Below are 19,918 nucleotides of genomic sequence, written 5' to 3'. Positions count from 1 at the left end.
ACTTCCTCCAACCAGACAGGAATTTCCACCACACTCCAAAAATCCTTCTAGTCCCTCAGTCTTCATGATCTATCTCTGGAAACACCCTCAAAGACACACCCAGAGGTGTGCTGTTCCCTCTTTCAGAGGTAGATCACTGTAAATTTGAGGCCAGCCAGAGCAACACATTGACACCCTGTCTCAAAAAACCAAAACAAAGCCAGGAGGTAATGGTGCACCCCTTTAATCCCAGTACTTGGGAGACAGAGGCAAGTGGACCTCTGAGTTCAAGTCCAGCCTGGTGTACAAATCAAGTTCCAGGACAGCCAGGACTACATAAAGAAACCCTGTCTTGAAAAATAAGAAAAAAAAAAAAAAAAAAACAACTAACAATACCAAACAGAAGTCTTCACTAGGCTCTCCTGATGTTTGTTCATGGGCCTGCAACACAAGACAGAGACAGTAACTTTGCTATCAAGGAAACACCTAAAGGTCCAGAAATGAAATTAAATAGCAGAGAATATATCTCTGTGGACAAGAAAGTGTCTGTTTCTTGATCAAACTTCATCACCGTTTTTACATCCAATCAAGCTGGCCAGAAGAGTAGAGAGGAGGGTTGGAAACCCCTAAAAAGATATGAAGTCAATGTTTGTCCTCAGGGAGAGCTACTGTCTCATACCTCTGAAGGACAAATACCCATAAGGAATGTGTCTGCAGACCCAGCAATGAAGATACTTGATAGAGCATCTTTGCCCCCTGGATTCCTTCCCAAGGACAGTATGTTGATGGAGCATAAGTATACACAAGGCAACAGCCCCATCAAAAAAGAAACAGAAAGATAATTTGTGGGCTTTGGGGAAGTACTGCAGTTAATGTTGTTCTTGTAGAAGAGCCACTACTTAATAACTGAAGAAAAAAAACACACTCCATGCTTTCCAAGATGCAGAAAATAAGACCAAGAAAAAACTAAACGTGATATAGCTGTCCGCTTCCAGCCTCCCTCTGAGGACCCAAATGAAGAAACGTGGGCCCAGCTAGTTGCCACACAGTGCTCACTTCTTCACCAGTACCTAAGAGAAAGACTGAAAGAGAGGATAGAAGAAGCTACCGACACCCCTGAATCTGATACTTCTGAGGAAGAGCCCCTACTGGTACTTCTTGGAGGAGGCACAACCTCAACTAACAGGATGAAGTTTCCAGGTTAGTACCAGAGTGATTGCTTTACATCTTTAGCAAAAAGATCATACCACTGAGTTTTGATCAGTAACTAAGAGTCATGACAATGTTCTGTAACTTCGGGGGGATGATCTATGGGACTCAAAAAGAATTACCTATTATCTAGCACTGTACATTTTATTTGATAGACTATGGTGTCTAGAGAGAAACTATCTCCCCATTATATAGTAACTCCACTAAATTCCTATTAAATATGAAAACAAAGGTCTCAAAAAAGCAAAACAAACTAACCTCCTCTCCCCCCAAAACACACACACAGAGGCTTTTTTTTGTTTTGTTTTTATTCTTGTTTTTATGAGACAGGGTCTCACTATGTAGCTCTGGCTGGCTAGAACTTGCTATGTGGATCAGACTGGCCTCTGCCTCTCAAGTGAGTGGCATACACTTTTAATCCCAGCACTCAGGAGGCTGAGACAGAAGAATCATCAAAAGTCTGAAGACAGAGTGGGCTACATACTGAGTTCAAAGTCAATTTGGACTATAAGAGACTCTGAAAATAAACAAGTGCTTCTCATTTTTCATCAGGTGATATAGCCTATGCTACCCAAGAGGGCCATACCCAGATGCCCTTTGACCTTGAACCAGAACCATGAGGCAAAATAAGTCTCTTTTCCTTGTGGCTTACCAAGGCTACAGAATTGCTTTTAGCAACAGAAAATGGACTGATTTTTTGTGTGTACGTGGCATGCGTGCATGTTAGGGGTGTTCACACGTGTGTTCCTTACTATGTTATGTAGTCCAGGCTTGGCTCAAACTGGAGTTTTCTCTTAATCTCCTTTTCTCACCTCCTGCTTCTGCTGAGGACATTACTCTGGAGTGAGCTAAGCTCCAGGTCATTCCCCTGGAGCAGCTGTGTGCAGCTCTGGGAACCCATCCCAACAGCCCCCCTCTCACCTCAAAGCTGCTGCCATTAACTACAACCCAGCCATCAAAGCACCTGCCACCATGTGGCAGAGGCCATGTAAGTCTACCCCAGAGAGCTGCACAGCCGCGTCCCCTCATCTTGAGCTCTCTGCCCTTCTCGGACCCCAGGTTTCTTGACCCCAAGACACAAGGGTTTCTTTTTATCTTTTTTTGTGATTTTCCCAACCAACCCTGAAATCAGGCATATTGAGAGAGGGGGTAAAACCAATAAACAATCTTCTGAACATCCAGGCTGCTGAGGCTTTGAACTTCACGAACAACCTGGCCAGCTGTGCATATCTATGCTGGGTCTTCTTCTTCCATCACCGCATCATTGCTGGTGCTTTTACTCTGTTCATCCTCTGGGCCTGCAGGTAAAATGCTAGTGACAGTATGCAGAAGGGCTTCAATCTGCTCCTCCGTGAGCCGCTCTTCACTCTCTTCTACCATCTACAAGGAAAAGGAAGGCTGTCAGGGGGGTAGAAGCAAGCCACCCATCATGGCCCTCCCCCACCATGAAGTCCACAGTGCTGGCCCAGAACCTGGTCCTGAGCCCACAAGGTCTTCATCTAGGATCCACAGTAGAATGAAGCCAGTTCAAAACCCAGACCAAGCCAAAGCAAGGATACAAAAATTCATCCGTGAAGCTGAGTGTCTGTCTGTCTTTCTCTTCCCCCGACTCTGCTCTTTCCTTTTTTGCAGAAAAGGTAGCCCTAGCTGTCCTGAAACTCACTTTGTGTAGATCAGAAATCTGCCTGCCTCTGTCTCCTGAACACTGGAATAAAGATGTGTACCACCACCATGCCCAACTTGTTTTTCTTTAAATGAAAGGAAATCCTAATGATTCTATTTCCATTTACATCTACATACTAATATGTTGGATGTGCAGAGAAATTCACCTTTAAGGGGTGACATGGGATAAACTTCTGGATTTCCCAAGTACCTCTGTCACTCGAGTGGTACCACCCATTCATTCGATGCTGCTTCCCCCGTGCCACTCACCAGACTCTGAGATTTATAAGCAACACTTAATGCAATCCTAGCAAGAAGCAGAACTGAACTAGTCTGGCATGCCCAGGTAGAAAGCAACCCAGCCAGCACATGCCAAGCTATGGTTTGCATCCTAAATGTCCCTCAAAGGCTGTACATGGAAGGTTTGGACCTCAGCCAATGGCACTCCTGGGAGATGGAAGAACCTTCAGTAGTGGGGCTTACAGGGAGGAAGTCAGGACACTGGGTGCTGGGACCCTGGCCTTTTCTGTTTGCCTTTGGGTTCTTCAAGGTGAGCAGTTTATGGCATGCCATTGTCACAGGCCTAAGGCATTGTACTTGGACTGAATCTGAAACTGTGAGGCAAAATAAACCTTTCTTCTTTGTAAGTTGATTATCTCAGGTACTTTGTTTAAGTGAGAAGCTAACTAACACAACCCACTGCTCTCCAGAGAAGGCACAACAGGAGTCTGATGAGTAAGCGGAAAGAGAAGCTGAAAAGATGATGGCTCCACAGTTAAAAAGCAATGGCTGCTGTTGCAGAGGGCCTGAGTTCGGTTCCCAGCAGCCACATGGCAGCTCATAACCACCTGCAAGTCCAGCTCCAAGGAATCAAACACCCTCCTCTGGGCTCTTTAGCCACCCACATGCACCCACACACAAGCATACACACAAGATACATGCACACAAATATGCTTAAATAAAAAATACTAAATCTTTTAAGATTTTAAATTTATTTTTATTTTTACATGTATGAACATTTTGCCCTGCATGTGCACCACATGTGTGCCTGATGGTTGCTAAGACCAGAAGAGCACATCAGATCCCTTAAAACAGGAGTTAAAGATGATTATGAGCCACATGGTTACTGGGAAATGAATCTGGGTCCTCTGGAAGAGCAACAGGTGCTCTGAACTCTTCATCCTCATAAAAAATACAACTTTAAAAGCAGTACGCAGGTATAAAAGGACTGTTCACATGGAGGAATGAGCATGTGACAAACACCTTTCCCAGATGAAGGCTTCCTAACAGCAACCTCTGAGACCCGGCAACTGATACAAAAAGGTGTTTCAGAAAGAACCCTGGCAAATGTATGGAAAGTAATACAGGAGCAGATTACATCCTGAAGAGGATGGTAGTCTGATTGCCTTCTCTTAAGAAACAGTACTGCTGATTTAAAGACGTCACAGGACATGACACACCCAAAAGCACATTGCAGGTACACAGAACACCTTCCTTCCAACCAAACTGTTGCTATAACTAGAGAATACTTTTGGGTGTTTCAAGTAGGGAGTGTCCAGAGCAAACCATTTTCTAAAGGTCTTTATATTTATTTAGACAAGGTCTCAAGTAGCCCAGGCTGGTCTCAAACTTGCCATGTAGTTAAGGTAACCTTGAATTTCTGATTTTGCAGCCATCGCCTCCCAAGTGCTGAGATTATTAGGTGCACACCACCAGGCTGGGCTTGTGAAGTGTCAGGTTGTTCAACACTCTCAGCCATCAGGGAAACCAAACTAAAACTGCTTGAGCTTCTACTTTACCTTAGTCAGAAAACCCAAGATCAATAAAACAAATGACAGAAGATGCTGGCAAGGATGCAGGGAAAGAGGAACACTTATCCATTGCTGATGGAAGTACAAAATGGTACAGCCACTATGGAAATCAGTGTGGAGGTTCCTCAAAAAGATGAAATAATCTCCCTCATGATCCAGCTACAGCACTCCTGGACATATACCCAAAAAACTCTACATCTTATTATAGAGATACTTGTTCATCCATGTTTATTGCTGTTCTAGTCATGAAGCGAGAAATTGGAAACACAATGCAATATTGTTCCACTGTTAAGAAAAATTAAATCTGCAGATAAATGGATGCAGCTAGAAATGCTCATCCTGAGTGAGGTAGCCCAGACCCAGAAAGACAAACACTGAATGTTCTCTCTTATATGTGCATGCTAGCCTTTAAGCTTTAGTATGTGTGTTTCATTTAGAATGCCCACGAGGTTAGGTAGCTAGTAGGTAACCTGGGGAAGGAAGAGATCTTTCAAGGAAAGAGAAATGGAATACAGTGTCATAAAGAGATAAAAGGCCTGGCATGGTGGTGCACGCCTCTAATCCTGACATTCAGGAGGCAGAGGCAGGCAGATCTCGAGTTTCAGGCCAGCCTGGTCTAGTCTACATACTAAGTTTCAGGACAGCTGGAAATATGTAGAGAAACTCTGTCTCAAAAACCAAAAACAAAACAATAAAGAGAGATAAAGGAGAAACAAGAGGATTGAATGGGGATGGAAGGACAGGGTAAAGGAAGGAATTTGGGGAGGGACAATTAACACTAAAGTCCCTTTGAAAATCCATACGGAAACCTATTACTAATATATATATATATATATATATATATATATATATATATATATATATATATATATTCCCAGCAGGACATCTTATACTACCAAGTAAACTTCCCATGCCAGGAATGAGTTACAACTTGGTAAGTCATTGGCCAGGAGGGTCCCAAAGAAACCCTGCCAAATCAAGAGACTACTGCCAAGACTATTGGCTACCCTCGATAACCCAAAAGTCAGGCTCTATTGCTGAAGACATCACTCACTTATATCATCAAGGATGGAGAAACAGAGCTGGTGCCCAACTAGAAGCTTCACCCCTACTGATTCACATTAATGGTATTAGAAGGTACTGTGCACTCTACCAGAGAAGAAAAGTAGTCATCAATAACCACCCAGCTGTGAACCAGTCTGCAAGATATACTGGTACCACAATAGCACAAATGCTATGGGAGCAACCAACTGTCTTTTGATTGGACTTAAGACCCACTCCATGAGATGGAACCCATATGTGACACTCACCACTAAAGTGGCAGGAACTTGAGACTAGACAGGTCATGGATCCAAGGGAGAAACCTACTACAATTATTCTGCTAAAGGAATATAGCAATAAAATGATTCCCAATGACATTGTTATAGCCATAGATCAGTACATCACTCAAGCCTCATTAGAGAAGCTACTTCTTGCAGTAGACAGGAATTAACATCGAGACCTACAACTGGAGAGTGTGCAGAGATTGAGATTTTGGAGCACTCAATCTAAATGAGATCAAACCCCTCCTATCAAGGCACAGGCATCTCTGCTGTAAAGGAGGTGGTAAGATTCCAAAAGCCAGAGGTGTCCATGACATCAAAGAAAGAGTCTTCATGACACTGCAAGGATGATACACGTAAGAACTCAGAGAGATTATAAAAGCACATACAAGACCCGCACACGTTTAGCCATCATGGAGAAGGGAGGTGGACACAAGGTCCGACTCCTAACCAAGAGGCTATTTGTCACCAAAACCTGCAGGGAAAAGGATCCATTTTCTCCAGTGGAGCGACTGACACTGGGCATAATCAATTACACTCCAGGGCAGGCCCCATGCCCAGGAGGAGGCCAACATAAAACAGACTCCATGTTTTTGGTTTTTTTTTTAAGATTTTATTTATTTATTATGTATACAACATTCTGCTTCCATGTATATCTGCACACCAGAAGAGGACACCAGATGGATGGTTGTGAGCCACCATGTGGTTGCTGGGAATTGAACTCAGGACCTCTGGAAGAGCAGTCAGTGCTCTTAACCTCCAAGCCATCTCTCCAGCCCCGACTCCATGGTTTTTATGCTTTTTGTTTTTGTTTTATAACTTTTGTTTTATTGGTGGTTTTTTGTTTATTTTATTTTTGTGTGGCTGTGCGCCCCCACTTTGAGAGAGAGAAAACACGAAGTTGGGAGGGTTAGGAAGTGGGAAGAATCTAAGAGGAGTTGGGGGAAGGGAAAGAATATGATCAAAACATAATTCATGAAATGTTTTAAAATAATAAAAAAAACCCAATTCTTTAAAAGTGCATTTTTAGAGAGGTATGTTGACACATGCCTTTATTGCCAGTATTTGGGAGGTAGGGACAGGAGGATCAGGAATTCAAGATTAGTCCAGCCTCAGTCACATATTAAGTTTGAGGCCAACATAGGCTACATGAGACCTTACCTCAAAAAACAAAACAAAACAAACAAAAAAAAAACACATCATTTTTTAAGATCAGGCATAGAAAATTAATGGGAGTATTCCAACACAGTATGCCCCCAAAGAGGAAGGGGAGCTGGAGGGAAATATCTGATTGACTATTTGGTCCAAATGAAAGACTAAGCTGATGAATAACTAGCAAACATGGCCAATTAACTACCCGGAGGAAGCATCTATGAAGTGCTCCAACCACACTGGAATCATACTGACCATACTGAATCATACTGATTTTGGGAGGCAGTGAAGTCCAGAGCCCTGAAACCTGAAGCCAAGATATTGACAGATGAGGAATTTGAGGCCCAGCTCTGTCTGTGCCTCAGTAAGCAGACCCCAAAGCTCAGCACCAACTCCTTCTGGAGTACCAACTTCTCTCACTAATGCTGTACAGTAGTATGGAAACTCTGGATTTGGGTTGGTGGGACCCTATGAGGGTTTCCTTTTTATGTAAGAACCAGGGCTGCTGCCCTGCGTCTTTGTCTCTGGTATGGCATCGACAATGCCAATTAGGAGTCACCAGGTGTTGCCTTTAGCAAAAGGGCAACAGCTCTCTGATTCTACCAACTTTGGCAACTACAGAAGCCTTTACCAGAACTAAATCCTCATGGATAATTATAGTTGGGAAGGTGGTTTTAAACATGAGATGCTCAGTACTCAGGCACAGGAGGAAAATGAAAGCTTACCTACTCCCCTTGGACCACTAGAGTGGCAACTACATCCTGCCTCACCTTTCCTCCCCAACACAGGAGAACAGCCCAAATAAGAACTAAAGGCCCCATCTCAATGTTCTGCAGTACCAATGTGTCAAGTTGTTCACAATATAAAAGAAAGTAAGATTATAAAATCCCAAGTGCTAGCAGGCAGGCAGCTCTTGGTGAATAACAAATCTCTGCATATACAAAGCTCTCTTAATCCTTGGAGGCTGCCAAATACTCCAGAAGAGGCCGCTCCCCACTGTAAGCTGCCAGCCATAGCACACGGCTTTCCTCACATGACCCAAACCTAACAGGCCAACAGCTGTGATCAGAAATCAAATGGCTTAACACTGAAAACCATTTTAAAGCTTTGTTTTTCATCTTTGTGTGTATGTGAGCATGTTCACACTCAAGTGAGTATGCCACAGTGTGTGTGCGTGTGCGTGCACGTGTGTGTGTGTGTGTGTGTGTGTGTGTGTGTGTGTGTGTGTGTGTGTCGGAGGACAACCTTGGGCACAGTCCTCACCTTCCACCAGTTTGAGTCAGGGTCTCTTTTTGATGTTTCCACTACTTATGCATGCCAGGACAGTTAGTCTGTTTCCAGGGAGGCTCCTCTCTCTGCCACCCATCTCCCTAGAGGAGCCCTAGGATTACAACAGATGTGTACACTACACAAATAGCTTTATGTAAGTTTGGAGGATTTGAACTTGGGTCCTCAAGCTGGTGGGGTCAAGTGCTAAGCCATTTCTTCCACACCACCACCTTAGAATCAGAACCTTTCTGAGCACTAACAAGACATGACACTTCCTTAGGTAAGGCTTGACAAAAACTGCTCTCTACTTAGATGGAAATTTCTACTTCTGACATCATTTGATGAGCTACAGAAAAAAAAATGATAAAAGCAAGATCTTACCAAAAACACTATATACAACTCTTTTCAATCTACATGTTGCAGTATATATAAAATATACATCATTCTATGTTGAAACTTGGGTCTTAAATTCAATATCCTGAGAATAAGGTCCAATACTAAACACAGAATTCATCTTGGAAAACTCAGCTGTAGCAACAGCTGTGACTCCAGCTATTTGGCCCAGCAGTTCACTTGACCTCTGAAACATCGGCTTCCTCTGACTAAGTTAAAGTAATGCCTACAGTGAGCACAGGGGATCTGAGAGGCTGTTTAGTGAGCCCTGAACTTAATGGACTCAGCAGTAAGGCTGTGCAGGCCAAGGACCTGTGAGTTCACAGGGTTCGATGACCCAGCTTCAGAGGGCTCCTAGACTGTTCAAACAGACCACAGCAGAGCAAGCTGGAGACACACAACAGAGCAGGCCCACTTCCTTCATAGAGCCTCTCAGTCAGTGGACAGTCACCAAAGGACCACAGCAATTCCCAGCAGAGATACTTCTTGATCTCAACTGAATTCTAGCAAGCATGGGTGTATTGCAGCCCCTTTCTGAATCTGGGGAAAAGATGCAGCTGTAGTTACTACAGGGAAGCATTAAGTCCTTTGTTTTCTGACCTCTCTGAAACCCTCATTCTTCATGCTCCCTGGTAGACAGGATGCTGCTCTAAGCCCTGATAAATGGCTTGCTATCTTTTGCAGTCAATTCTAGGGTAGGAAAAAAAAAATCTGACTAGAAAATGGTCTAGTTGTCGGGAAACAAGAGTTTGTAGAAAGGGAAACATCTAGCCAGGTGTTGGTGGCGCACACCTTTAATCCCAGCACTTGGGAGGCAGAGGCAGGCGGATCTCTGTGAGTTCGAGGCCAGCCTGGTCTACAGAGCTAGTTTCAGGACAGGCTCCAAATAATACAAAGAAACCCTGTCTCGAAAAAAGAGAGAGAGGAGAGAGGAGGAGAGAGAGAGAGAGAGAGAGAGAGAGAGAGGAGAGAGAGAGAGAGGAGAGAGAGAGGAGAGAGAGAGAGAGGAGAGAGAGAGAGAGGAGAGAGAGGAGAGAGAGAGAGAGAGAGAGAGGAGAGAGGAGAGAGGGAGAGAGAGAGAGAGAGAGAGAGAGAGAGAGAGAGAGAGAGAGAGAGAGGAGGAGAGAGGGAGAGAGGAGAGAGGGAGAGAGGAGAGAGAGAGAGAGAGAGAGAGAAACATCTAAGGGAACACCATGCTATCCTCACCAGGTGTGATGGGTAATTCTAGGAGACAACTTGACTGTACTAAAGCACAGCTGGTCAACTGGGAAGGTTCTGGGCACATGGAAGCCTGTGTGTGAGCTAAGGGACTTGGTGCAGAATGTCTATTGGCAATGCAGGTGAGCATCATCCCTGTGGCTGGGGCCAAGACAGTACCATTCTTTTTTTTTTTTTCCTGAGACAGGGTTTCTCTGTGTAGCTTTGGAGTCTATCGTGGAACTCACTCTGTAGACCAGGCTGGCCTCAAACTCACAGCAATCTGCCTGTCTCTGCCTCCTGAGTGCTGGGATTAAAACTGTGTGCCAACACCGCCCGGCATGTCAGTACCATTCTTACCCCTTTAGGCTGTCAGACATACAGCAGTAACCCTCTCAAGCCCTGTGACCTCATCTGTATTAAAACATCAGCTTCCTTGATTCTGAGGACTTCAAACCTGGACGGAGTCAATCTACTAGTATCTTGGGGTCTTCAGCTTGTTGGCTTTCTGGGGGCCTCTGTGCACCCATAACCTTGTGATCTACTCCCCTAGTAAATCCCCTCTCATCTCCATCTCTGGCAATACCACTTAGAAGAGGAACAAAGTCAAGGTCCTTAATCAGGCCCCAATTGGCCACTCACCAGTTCTCTGTAATAAAAACGTGAGAATTTTTGTCCTCCTCCAACACTGGAAGTGACACAGACAAAGGCCCTTGGACCATGTCTAGTATGGTCAGAGCACTCCGTATCAGCTCTTTCACCAAGCAGCCTGGAGCTTTCCACAGGCTCAGGATGGGGACATGCTAACCCTCATCTCCCCTCTCCATCTGTCACTTGGCCACAAACAGCATATGGCGCTGATTAAAGTTGGAGGAGACCCAACATGTGATCCTTAACCCAAGGGACAGGGATTGGTTTCTTGATCTTTCCCTCTCCTGTAAGCTGACTCTGTCTAACATCTACAACAATGAGCACATACAGACTGGGACCTCGGTTTAGCATAAAGGCCAAGGCCCCCAGGAAGCTCCCCAGAATGGAAGGAATGTTTATAATTTAATTTTGGGTACGTTTGGAAGGACAGAAACAACTCTAGGAAGACAATGAAGGTTTTAGTAAAAAATTAACTACTTTATAAACTTTGAAAAGTTTTAAATAAATTCTGAAGAGCATAGAGGTTCTTTGGTCATTGTCATCCATACTTTGTAAATTTTACAAAGATCTGACTGCTTCTTCTGTTCTTGCTTTTGTTTTTTATTGCATGTATTTTTCAAGATAGGCATGCCTTATGTCACCCGGCCTGACCTCAAACTGTCATCCTTTACTCCTGCCTCCACAACAGTGTGATCACAGGCAAAGTCTGCAACTATTTCACCAATTCTCAAAACCAAAGTTTTCCTGGTGGTGACAGGACCTGCTTAAAACCCTCACAGCTACCTGATGCTCTGCCCAGTGTAACAGGAGCCTCTCAATGGCCTTCACCTTTACTTCCTCCCTAGATCATGCCTGCTCTATCTTCATCCACCATTGCTGAAGCCCTACACTGTGACTGCAATCTGGACTTTACAAATTTCCTAGGCTGCACTAGATACTTTTATGCAGGGAAATGAGACCACATTCATGGTTTTAGAAAGCGATCTGTACACCAGGTGTGATCACACATGCTTGTAGAAGCAGGGAAAAGGATGAAATAACTGCAGGGCTGAGTTACGAAATGTCAACAGAAATTAATGCTATGTGGTAGAGAGAAAACAAGCAGAGGTGGAAACAACAGAAAGTGGGGACAACTGAGGATCGGCTAGGACAAGAGGTTCTGCTTAGAGACTGGCCCAGAGGGAAGGAGAGGAAGACAACGTGTGGGGAAGAAAGAGGTGGAGCAGTTGTGGGGGTAGGGTGGGGTGGGGGGGTGGCACACTCTAAATCTAATGTTTTTATGCAACATCTGGTTGGCTCTAACTCCTACAGGCAAGCCTTGGCCAGAAAGGCCTAGAGCAGCAGAGGACACAGGGCTGCCAAACCCCTGGAAGGAATTAAATTTCCAGTTTCCCACTCTCAAGTCCACAATAACTAGGACCAATTGGTGAGGCCTCTGCTCCGGTCTCTCCTTTTACTTATGGCATGGGATGGTGTGCAGTCCCTGGCTTGTTCATTCTCAGCCTTTCTGCATCTCAGACTCACAAAGCAATCCCTTGCATCCAGAGACCCTCCCCGACTCACCAGCTGGATCTCAACAGCGGTCATTGGCCTGTGGTTTAGCAGCTGAAGCTTCTCAGCTCTGTCAAAAGAAAAACATGAACTTTTTAAAACTCTCATGCCCTGAAGGACCTTGGATCTTGATCAAGTTACTATCAGGAAAGAACTGGAGAATCCCTGCCACGTGGCTCTGTTATAAGGAAGAATCAGAAGAAGAAGGGACACCAGACCTCTACTCAGTGGTCTATATGCCAGCACCCTGCAGGAAATACAGAGGCACAGTGCTTCCTAAGGGAGCAACAGCAGAGGTGAAGTTTGAGGAATGACTCCCTGCAGACAGACCTCATGACAGAAGGACCATCCCTGGATTCTCCAAAAGACAACTGACTCCCAAGGGTTGTCCTCTGATCCACATCCTGCACTATGTCTCGCACACACTCACGCCCATATAACAAATAAGACGATTTAAAGCATGTTTAAAAAGATAACACTTGCCGTGCATGGTGGCACAAACCTCTGATCCCAGCACTTGTGAGATACAGGCAGACAGATCTCTGTGAGTTAGAGGCCAGCCTCCTCTACAAAGTAAGATCCTGTCTTAAAAATACAACTTCCTGCCGGCCGTTGGTGGCACATGCCTTTAATCCCAGCACTCGGGAGGCAGAGGCAGGTGGATCTCTGTGAGTTCGAGATCAGCCTGGTCTACAAGAGCTAGTTCCAGGACAGACTCCAAAAGCCACAGAGAAACCGAAAAAACAAAACAAAAAAAAAAAACAAAAAAAAAATTACAACTTCCCATATTTGCTACACAAATTTTATTAGGAAAATGAGAAAGTGTTTTCTTAATTCAGTTTAAAGAAAATGATAAAATTACCTTCATTAGTTAGTTACTGCTTAGAAATGGCCAAGAATTCTGTTTTGAGAGTAAGATTATATATTGCTCAGATTTGTTTTGTTTTTATTTCTTTTTAAAAGAACTGTTAACATTTATTTATTTATTTAGTGTGTATGCATATACATGTATATGTGTATGAATGCCACAGCACACATGTGGAGCTCAGAGGATAATTTGCAGTTGTTTCTCTTTCTGCCATGTGGATTACAGGAATCAAACTCAGGTGGTCAGGCTTGGCAGCAGATTCCTTACTCACTGAAGCGTCTCTTTTTTTTTTTTTTTTTTTTTTTTAATGACAGGCTGCCCTTGAACTTGCTATCTAGCTGAGGATGACCTTGAACTCCTGATCCTTCTGCCTCAATGTCTCAGATGCTAGGATTACAGTTCGTGATAATTGATATGGATTGTCAATTTGACTGGATTTATCATCATCATGAAAACAAATCTCTGGACATGCCCATGACATAGTTTCTAGCTGAATCACCTGGGGTGGTGTGACAGACACATCCTAAATGTGAATGCCTTCAACCACTAGGGCTGGGGTCAGACTGAATAAGAAGGAGAAAGTGAGCTGAGCACCAGCATCCATCTCTCAGAGTTCAGACTGAGGCTGCACTGTGATCAGCCTCCTCCCTCTCCTGCTGCTATGCTTTCCCCACCATGATGGACCACATACCCTTTCTCCCTTAAATAGCTTTTGTCAGGCATTTCGAACAGCAAGGAGAAAAGTAACAATATAGTGTTAGTCACATTTGAATTATCTTGGTAAATAAAAGAAGTCAGGCATGATGGCTGAGGCCTGTTACCTCAGAACTGGGGAGGCTAAGACAGTATGTCAAATTTGAGCCAGCCTGGGCTAGTTGTAAATTTTCATAAAAAGTGTAAGAGATGAAGACAATAATTACCATCTGACCTGAAACTTGGTATGAGGCCAAGGATGACTTTAATATCTGATCTTCCTGCCTCTATCTCCCATAAGGATTATAGGTCACTATGCCCAATAGCAATTATCATCTGTCACAAGAGATACACAGCCCACTGCTGAAGAGGTTAAAAGGTGGCAGGACCTCAAAGATTATAATTACTTATATATAATTAATTATATTTCATGTGTATGAGCATTTGTCTACATGTATATTATGTGCCCACATATGGAGACAAGAAGGCATCAGATCCCATAAACTGGAGTTATAAATAGTTATGAGCCCCCCTGTGGGTGCTGGGAACCAAGCCCCAAGTCCTCTGCAAGGACAGAAAGTGCTGTTAACCACTGAGCCATCTCTCCAGCTCCAGTGACAGGACTTCCAGGGGAGGAGAATGACTCCACAGCCGCCATCCCCACACAGGTGATACAGTTCTGTGTCTTTCTGGTTCTGAATCTGGAGATTCACACTCATCCTTTAGTTGTGTTCAACACAATGAAGTTTAAAGATGAAAAGCCACAGTTGCTTTAGGCAGGTATCTGAGAAGCAGTCTGAGTTAAGTACCACTCCAAGCCTCAGGGTCACGCTGTGAAACAAGTTAGAGTAGCACTTAGAGCACATGAGGGTTGAGAGGTAGCATCTCATATCCGAAGTGGCTGCTACCACCACTGCCTGATTTCCATTTGGCTTCCAAATGGGAAATACTAACACTGAGATAGGAAATAAAACTGCCCAAGGTTCCCAGTAGTCAAGACAGGGACGTAGCCACCACAACTAGCATTAGACATATGCTCTGGCAGAAACGGTCACCATGGTAACTGACCCACTACAGTTTCACCAATGATTTGAGTACTATTTACAGCACACGTGGTCAAGTTCTATTCCTCAGAATCCCCTAAAATATTTACCAATTATCTATTCAACAAACGAGACTTCACAGTAGTAGAGTGCTGGCCTCATATGCAGGAGGTCGTGTGTTCAATCCCCAGCAGGATGGGGAGAAATTCGTATTTCCAAGCCTTGTGAGCCGAACTCCAAACCTTTGTAGCCAAGTGCCTCCCACACATCTCCATGTAGACATGGCAGATGCTTCAAAATCAACACATCTGATGCTATCATGATTATTCTTTCCAACAAACTAGTTCCTCCCCGTACTTCTCATCTTGAAGAGCCTAAAGTCAGAAATCTGGGAGGCACCCCTCACTTCTTACCTGCTGCCAACACTCAATTCCCGGTTACTTTTCCTTATGTTTCTTTGAAGTTGTTTGTGTACTCCTCACCATTATTTTAAATCCCTCCAACCTCTTGGTTACTGGACAAAAGCTCCTTCCTGAGCCCTTCAACTTTTCAATATACTTTCCTCTTGTGAGCAAATGTCTCTTCAAAGACTGAGATCTTGTGACAGGAAAGAGGGCTCAGTAACTAAGAACTCTCACAGAGGACCCAATTTTGGTTCCCGGTACCCACATGAAGGCTAACAACTTTCCATAACTCCTATTTCAGAGGATCTAACACCCTCTTCTGCCCTCCATGGATGCCAGGCAGTATACATAAATACATACATGCCATTCCCAGGAAAGCCAGAAGGTGCTGGACCGTCTTGGTGCTGGGAAATGAACCCAGGTCTTCAGCAAGTACTCTTAATCACTGGCCCCTCTTTTCAGTGAAAGGCTTTGGTATCAATTTAAATTTCTCTAGTTCACCCCCCAAAAAACCCTTGGACTCTGTTCTTCAGCAGTCTATCTTCATATGGCTCCACTTTCACTAAATATAAACACGATTCAGAAAAGCCTCAGGACAATTCCCAGTTCCACATCTTGTCTAGTAAATGGCATTTCCTCACCCGAATCTGGAGACTTGCTTTATCTTACCATCACCTCTATCATAAACAAAACAGTGCCCTAAAACTGACCTTCATTACCTCTCCACTACGACCCCTCCTCCATCCCAGCACTGAGAGAGACAGAGCCGGCATAATGCAAATGTAACTGAAGGGTAAGCTAAAGGGAGGGCTAGGAAACCCTTGACTTCTAGAAGCTTGTGCAATTCTGAGGAGACAAGAAGCAGGAGTTTATGTGCTGAGAGCACACTGGCCAAAACCACTAGGGAAACTGATAACCCATCATCTACACTTGAGCTCTGCTGCTCTGAGGTCACATCCCAAAAATCTGGTGTCAACCCCCTGGAGTAATATGTGCAGAATAGAAGATGGGCAGGATGACTACAGACCTAACTGAGCTGGCCTGTGAGGGCCAGTGTCCTCCACATGGCTATGTGCCCCACAAGGATGATCTCAGGATAGGAGGAGGGGCTACTAGTTAGACACTGAGAAATAAAGAGCTCAGGTCAAATCTAAAATATTAAAGAATCAATACTGGTGGGGATTGGGGTAACACACTAAATAAAAGATTACACGGTGCCAACATGACTTGGAGTTGAATTCCAACTGTACTGTTGTGTTGGTGAAGTCTACGAAGGCAAACAAAACTCAGCTCCTAGCCTACCCTCAAGGACTCCAGTGGTAAAGATATCTAAGCAAAGTAATGAATGGATCCCCTGAGCAAAACAGAAAGAAGGTGACTTCAAGATCAAACATAAGATTTAAAGGAAATAGTAAATGTGGTTTTAAACTTGGTTTTTGTCTTAAAATGCACTGGCTAGCAAGACAGTGGTCTTATTTGGCAAGCAGCCCCTTCACCAATCATGCAGGCCAAGAGGCAGAAGCTAGCCACATCACAAGAAGCTTGCTGGATCCCTCTACTGGCCACTGTATAACACTGCCAGGGACTTTTGTGCAGGCAGTCACAGAACCAAGAGGTAAAGATTTAAAAGGTTACATGAGACTGAATAAATGATTAGTTTGAAGACCGCCAACTGGAAAAGGGAGCCAGTTAATCCTCTATTGAAGTGTGTTTTAAGTGTATGCAGATTCAACCAATTTTGAATCAATTTGCAAAGCAATTCCTATTTTATAGGTTTCTTTCTCTTCCTCCCTTTCTCCAACCCCTTCTCTTTTTCTTTTCTTTCTTTTGGCAGCACTGGTGATGGAACCTAAAGCTTTAGCCTTGTTAAGCAAGTTTCTCCACCATGGAAAAGATGCAGGTACTATATCCAGATAGTTCAGACAAAGACTTGGGAAATAACTTGAAAATTCAACCATTAAGATTGGGGGGGGGGGGCTAGAGAGATGGCTCAGAGGTTAAGAGCACTGGCTGCTCTTCTAGAGGTTCTGAGTTCAATTCCCAGCAACCACATGGTGGCTCACAACTATCTATAGTGAGATCTGGTGCTCTCTTCTGGCCTGCAGGCATACATGCAGGCAGAACACTATATACATAATAAATAAATAAATCTTAAAAAAAAAAAAGATTTCTGTCATGCTGAGCGGTGGTAATGCATGCCTTATTCCCAGCACTGGGGAGGCAGAGGCAGTTTGAGGCCATCCTGATCTACAGAGAGAGTTCCAGGACAGTTACCCTGTCTTAAACAAATAAAATTTAAAGAGCAATTATCATACTATTAAGGCCTATTGCCACCGATGACAATGAAAATCCTCAGTAAGTTTGGCTACACACCACATTAACAAAGGGGCAATATTAACAGAGGTTTGTAACAGGATTGCCAATCTAAACTATCTGAATATAATAATCAAAAGGCCCAGGATCCAATTTATAAAGTTATTTCAACAGGAAAATATGACTTATTTTCAAAGGAAAAAAACAGATAGTGAACCCATGCTAATTCAGATCCTACATTTACCAAAGGTGTCAGCTACAACAAGATGAAGTGAAAGTGAACAGTCTTGAAATGAAGGACAACAGCAGCACTAGCAAAAGAAGTCATCCAAAAGGGGGGTTGGGGCAGGCAGTGGAGTGGATACTGGAGAGATGGCTCAAACAGCTGCCCTTCCAGAGGACCAGAGTTTAAACCTCAACACCCACATTAGGCAGCTCACAAACACCTGTAACTCCAACTCCAAAGGATCTGATGTCCTTTTCTGGCCTCCAAAGGCAACAACACACATATTAACACACACACACTGGAAGATGTTTGTAGGGAGCCGTCCCTGCATTCTCCATTACAATGATGGTGCCTGCAGGCACCGAATGTAAATTATTTCGCAGGCGCTGGGTAATTTCCATTTCTTTGATCTCTGCCTATCCCGTGGCTCATATGGCCTGAGGAGCTGAAGCCATTCATAGGGTGACACGTCCCAGGCGGCCGCTGCCAGCCTTTATTAAGGGACGGGATTCTTGGCTCGGGGTCTCCGCTCTGGTAAGCTTATGCTCTCCTCTCTCAAGATCATTAAAGCTTTCCTGCAGAAGGATCCGAATGTCCTGTGTGATTCTTGCCAGCGAGAATATCGCGCGGGACAGATGTTTGTCTCCAGTGTTCATCTAGACAACAGAGGTGGAGATGTGTGCTCAGTTTACTGCACAAGCAATCATCAACCTGAGCAATAGAACAAAAGCTTCTGGAGGGATGGGTCCATGTTCAGCAGCACCCACTTAGTATGTTCAAGGCCTAGGTCTGATCCCTAGTGCCATCAAATAAAAACAAACAAACAAACAAACAGCCAACCAACCAACCAAACAAACAAGGATTTACAAAGCAGCTTTTGGAAGTTATCAACACTAACACTAATCCTAAAAGACATGAACTGTTTTCTCCTAATATAAACCTTTAACCTGTGTTTTTAGCTTTTATAAACTGAACTCACAGAAAAGGCCAAGAAAAGTTGCTAGGAGGAACTGACTTGAGACAGACCATGATCAAGCCCCTTCTACCTCAAGTAAACACAATGTCAGGTGACTTTGTTGATCAACCTTTATAAAAAGTACTTTCATTGCCTTTTTTTTTTTTTCCTGCCTTCCATCTCCCTCCCTGCAACCCTAAACCTCCAATGGTGCTGGGGATGAAACCCCTCATGCACGATAGGTAAACACAAGCACTGAGCTATACTTGAAACCCAACACTGTAATTTTGAATCCTACTTACGATCTAGTTTGGCTGTAATGACAGGCGGTAAAACAGCTTTGTGAAATGGAACACTAAGAAAGGACTCTGGGATAAACATGCTGTGGCTCTAAAAGGCCATGTGTCCAATTCTCAGTTGTCGTTCCCTACAATACCATAATACTACCTTAAAACAGTACTGTGTATGCTGAGAAGGGATGACACCCACCTTTAATCCCGGCATCAGGAGGCAGAGACAGGTAAATCTCTGAGTTCAAGGCCAGCCTGGTCTACAGAGCAAGTTCTAGGACAGCCAGAGCAACAGAGAAACCCTGTCCTCAAAAAAAACAAAAAACAAAAAAACAGTACTGTGTGCAATTATAAGGCCAAAGTGTGACTGAATGTAGATACAGCTGTTGCAGACAGCTGTTCTAAGACATTATTCTCACCGTGTTTTTCGTTACCTATTACCTACTAAGGGTAACTTACTTGGTCAGCTTGTGGCTTTTCATTGCTGTGAGGAATTCTTGAACAATCTCGGGACTCTGGTTCCTACATGGCGTTTTTGATATGTATTTTAATGTCTAAAAAATAAATACACAAAAGAAAGGCAACATAAGATACAGAAATTTTGAGGGCTTTTATTGATTTATTTTTAATTATGTTGAGTCTATGAGGATATGTGCACTTAAATACAGATACCTGTGGAGGCTAGAGGTTTTGGAACCGCCTAAAACCAGAATTCCAAGCAGCCGAGTCACCCAGTGTGGGTGCTGGGAATCAAACATGGGTCCTCTGCAAAAGCAATATGTGTTCTTAACCACTGAGCCATTTGGAGCCCCAGGATACAGGAATTTGAGTAAGGGGCTAGAGAGATGGTTCAGTGGTTAAGAACACATACTGCTCTTGCAGAGGCCCCAGGTTCAATTCCTAGCATCCACATCGTGGCTCACAACTATA

General features: G+C 43.9%; 1 protein-coding gene across 1 annotated transcript in view; it reads right to left on the bottom strand.

Moving 5' to 3' along the window:
- Positions 1-1,586: 1,586 nt before the first annotated feature.
- Positions 1,587-19,918, bottom strand: part of Crcp (CGRP receptor component) — a 34,514-nt gene continuing 16,182 nt past the window's right edge. The window contains exons 4-6 of the mRNA XM_027413800.2: positions 19,448-19,542; positions 12,209-12,266; positions 1,587-2,568 (exon numbers count right to left, since the gene is read on the bottom strand). Of these exons, the coding sequence (XP_027269601.1) occupies positions 2,419-2,568; positions 12,209-12,266; positions 19,448-19,542 (303 nt within the window). The 3' untranslated portion in view covers positions 1,587-2,418. The remainder of the gene's footprint in view (positions 2,569-12,208; positions 12,267-19,447; positions 19,543-19,918) is intronic.

The sequence above is a fragment of the Cricetulus griseus genome, chromosome 4 (genome assembly GCF_003668045.3).
Source record: "Cricetulus griseus strain 17A/GY chromosome 4, alternate assembly CriGri-PICRH-1.0, whole genome shotgun sequence".
NCBI classification, from domain to species: domain Eukaryota; kingdom Metazoa; phylum Chordata; class Mammalia; order Rodentia; family Cricetidae; genus Cricetulus; species Cricetulus griseus.
The sequence above is the reverse complement of the archived record's forward strand: the minus strand, read 5'-3'. Positions and strand labels throughout refer to the sequence as shown.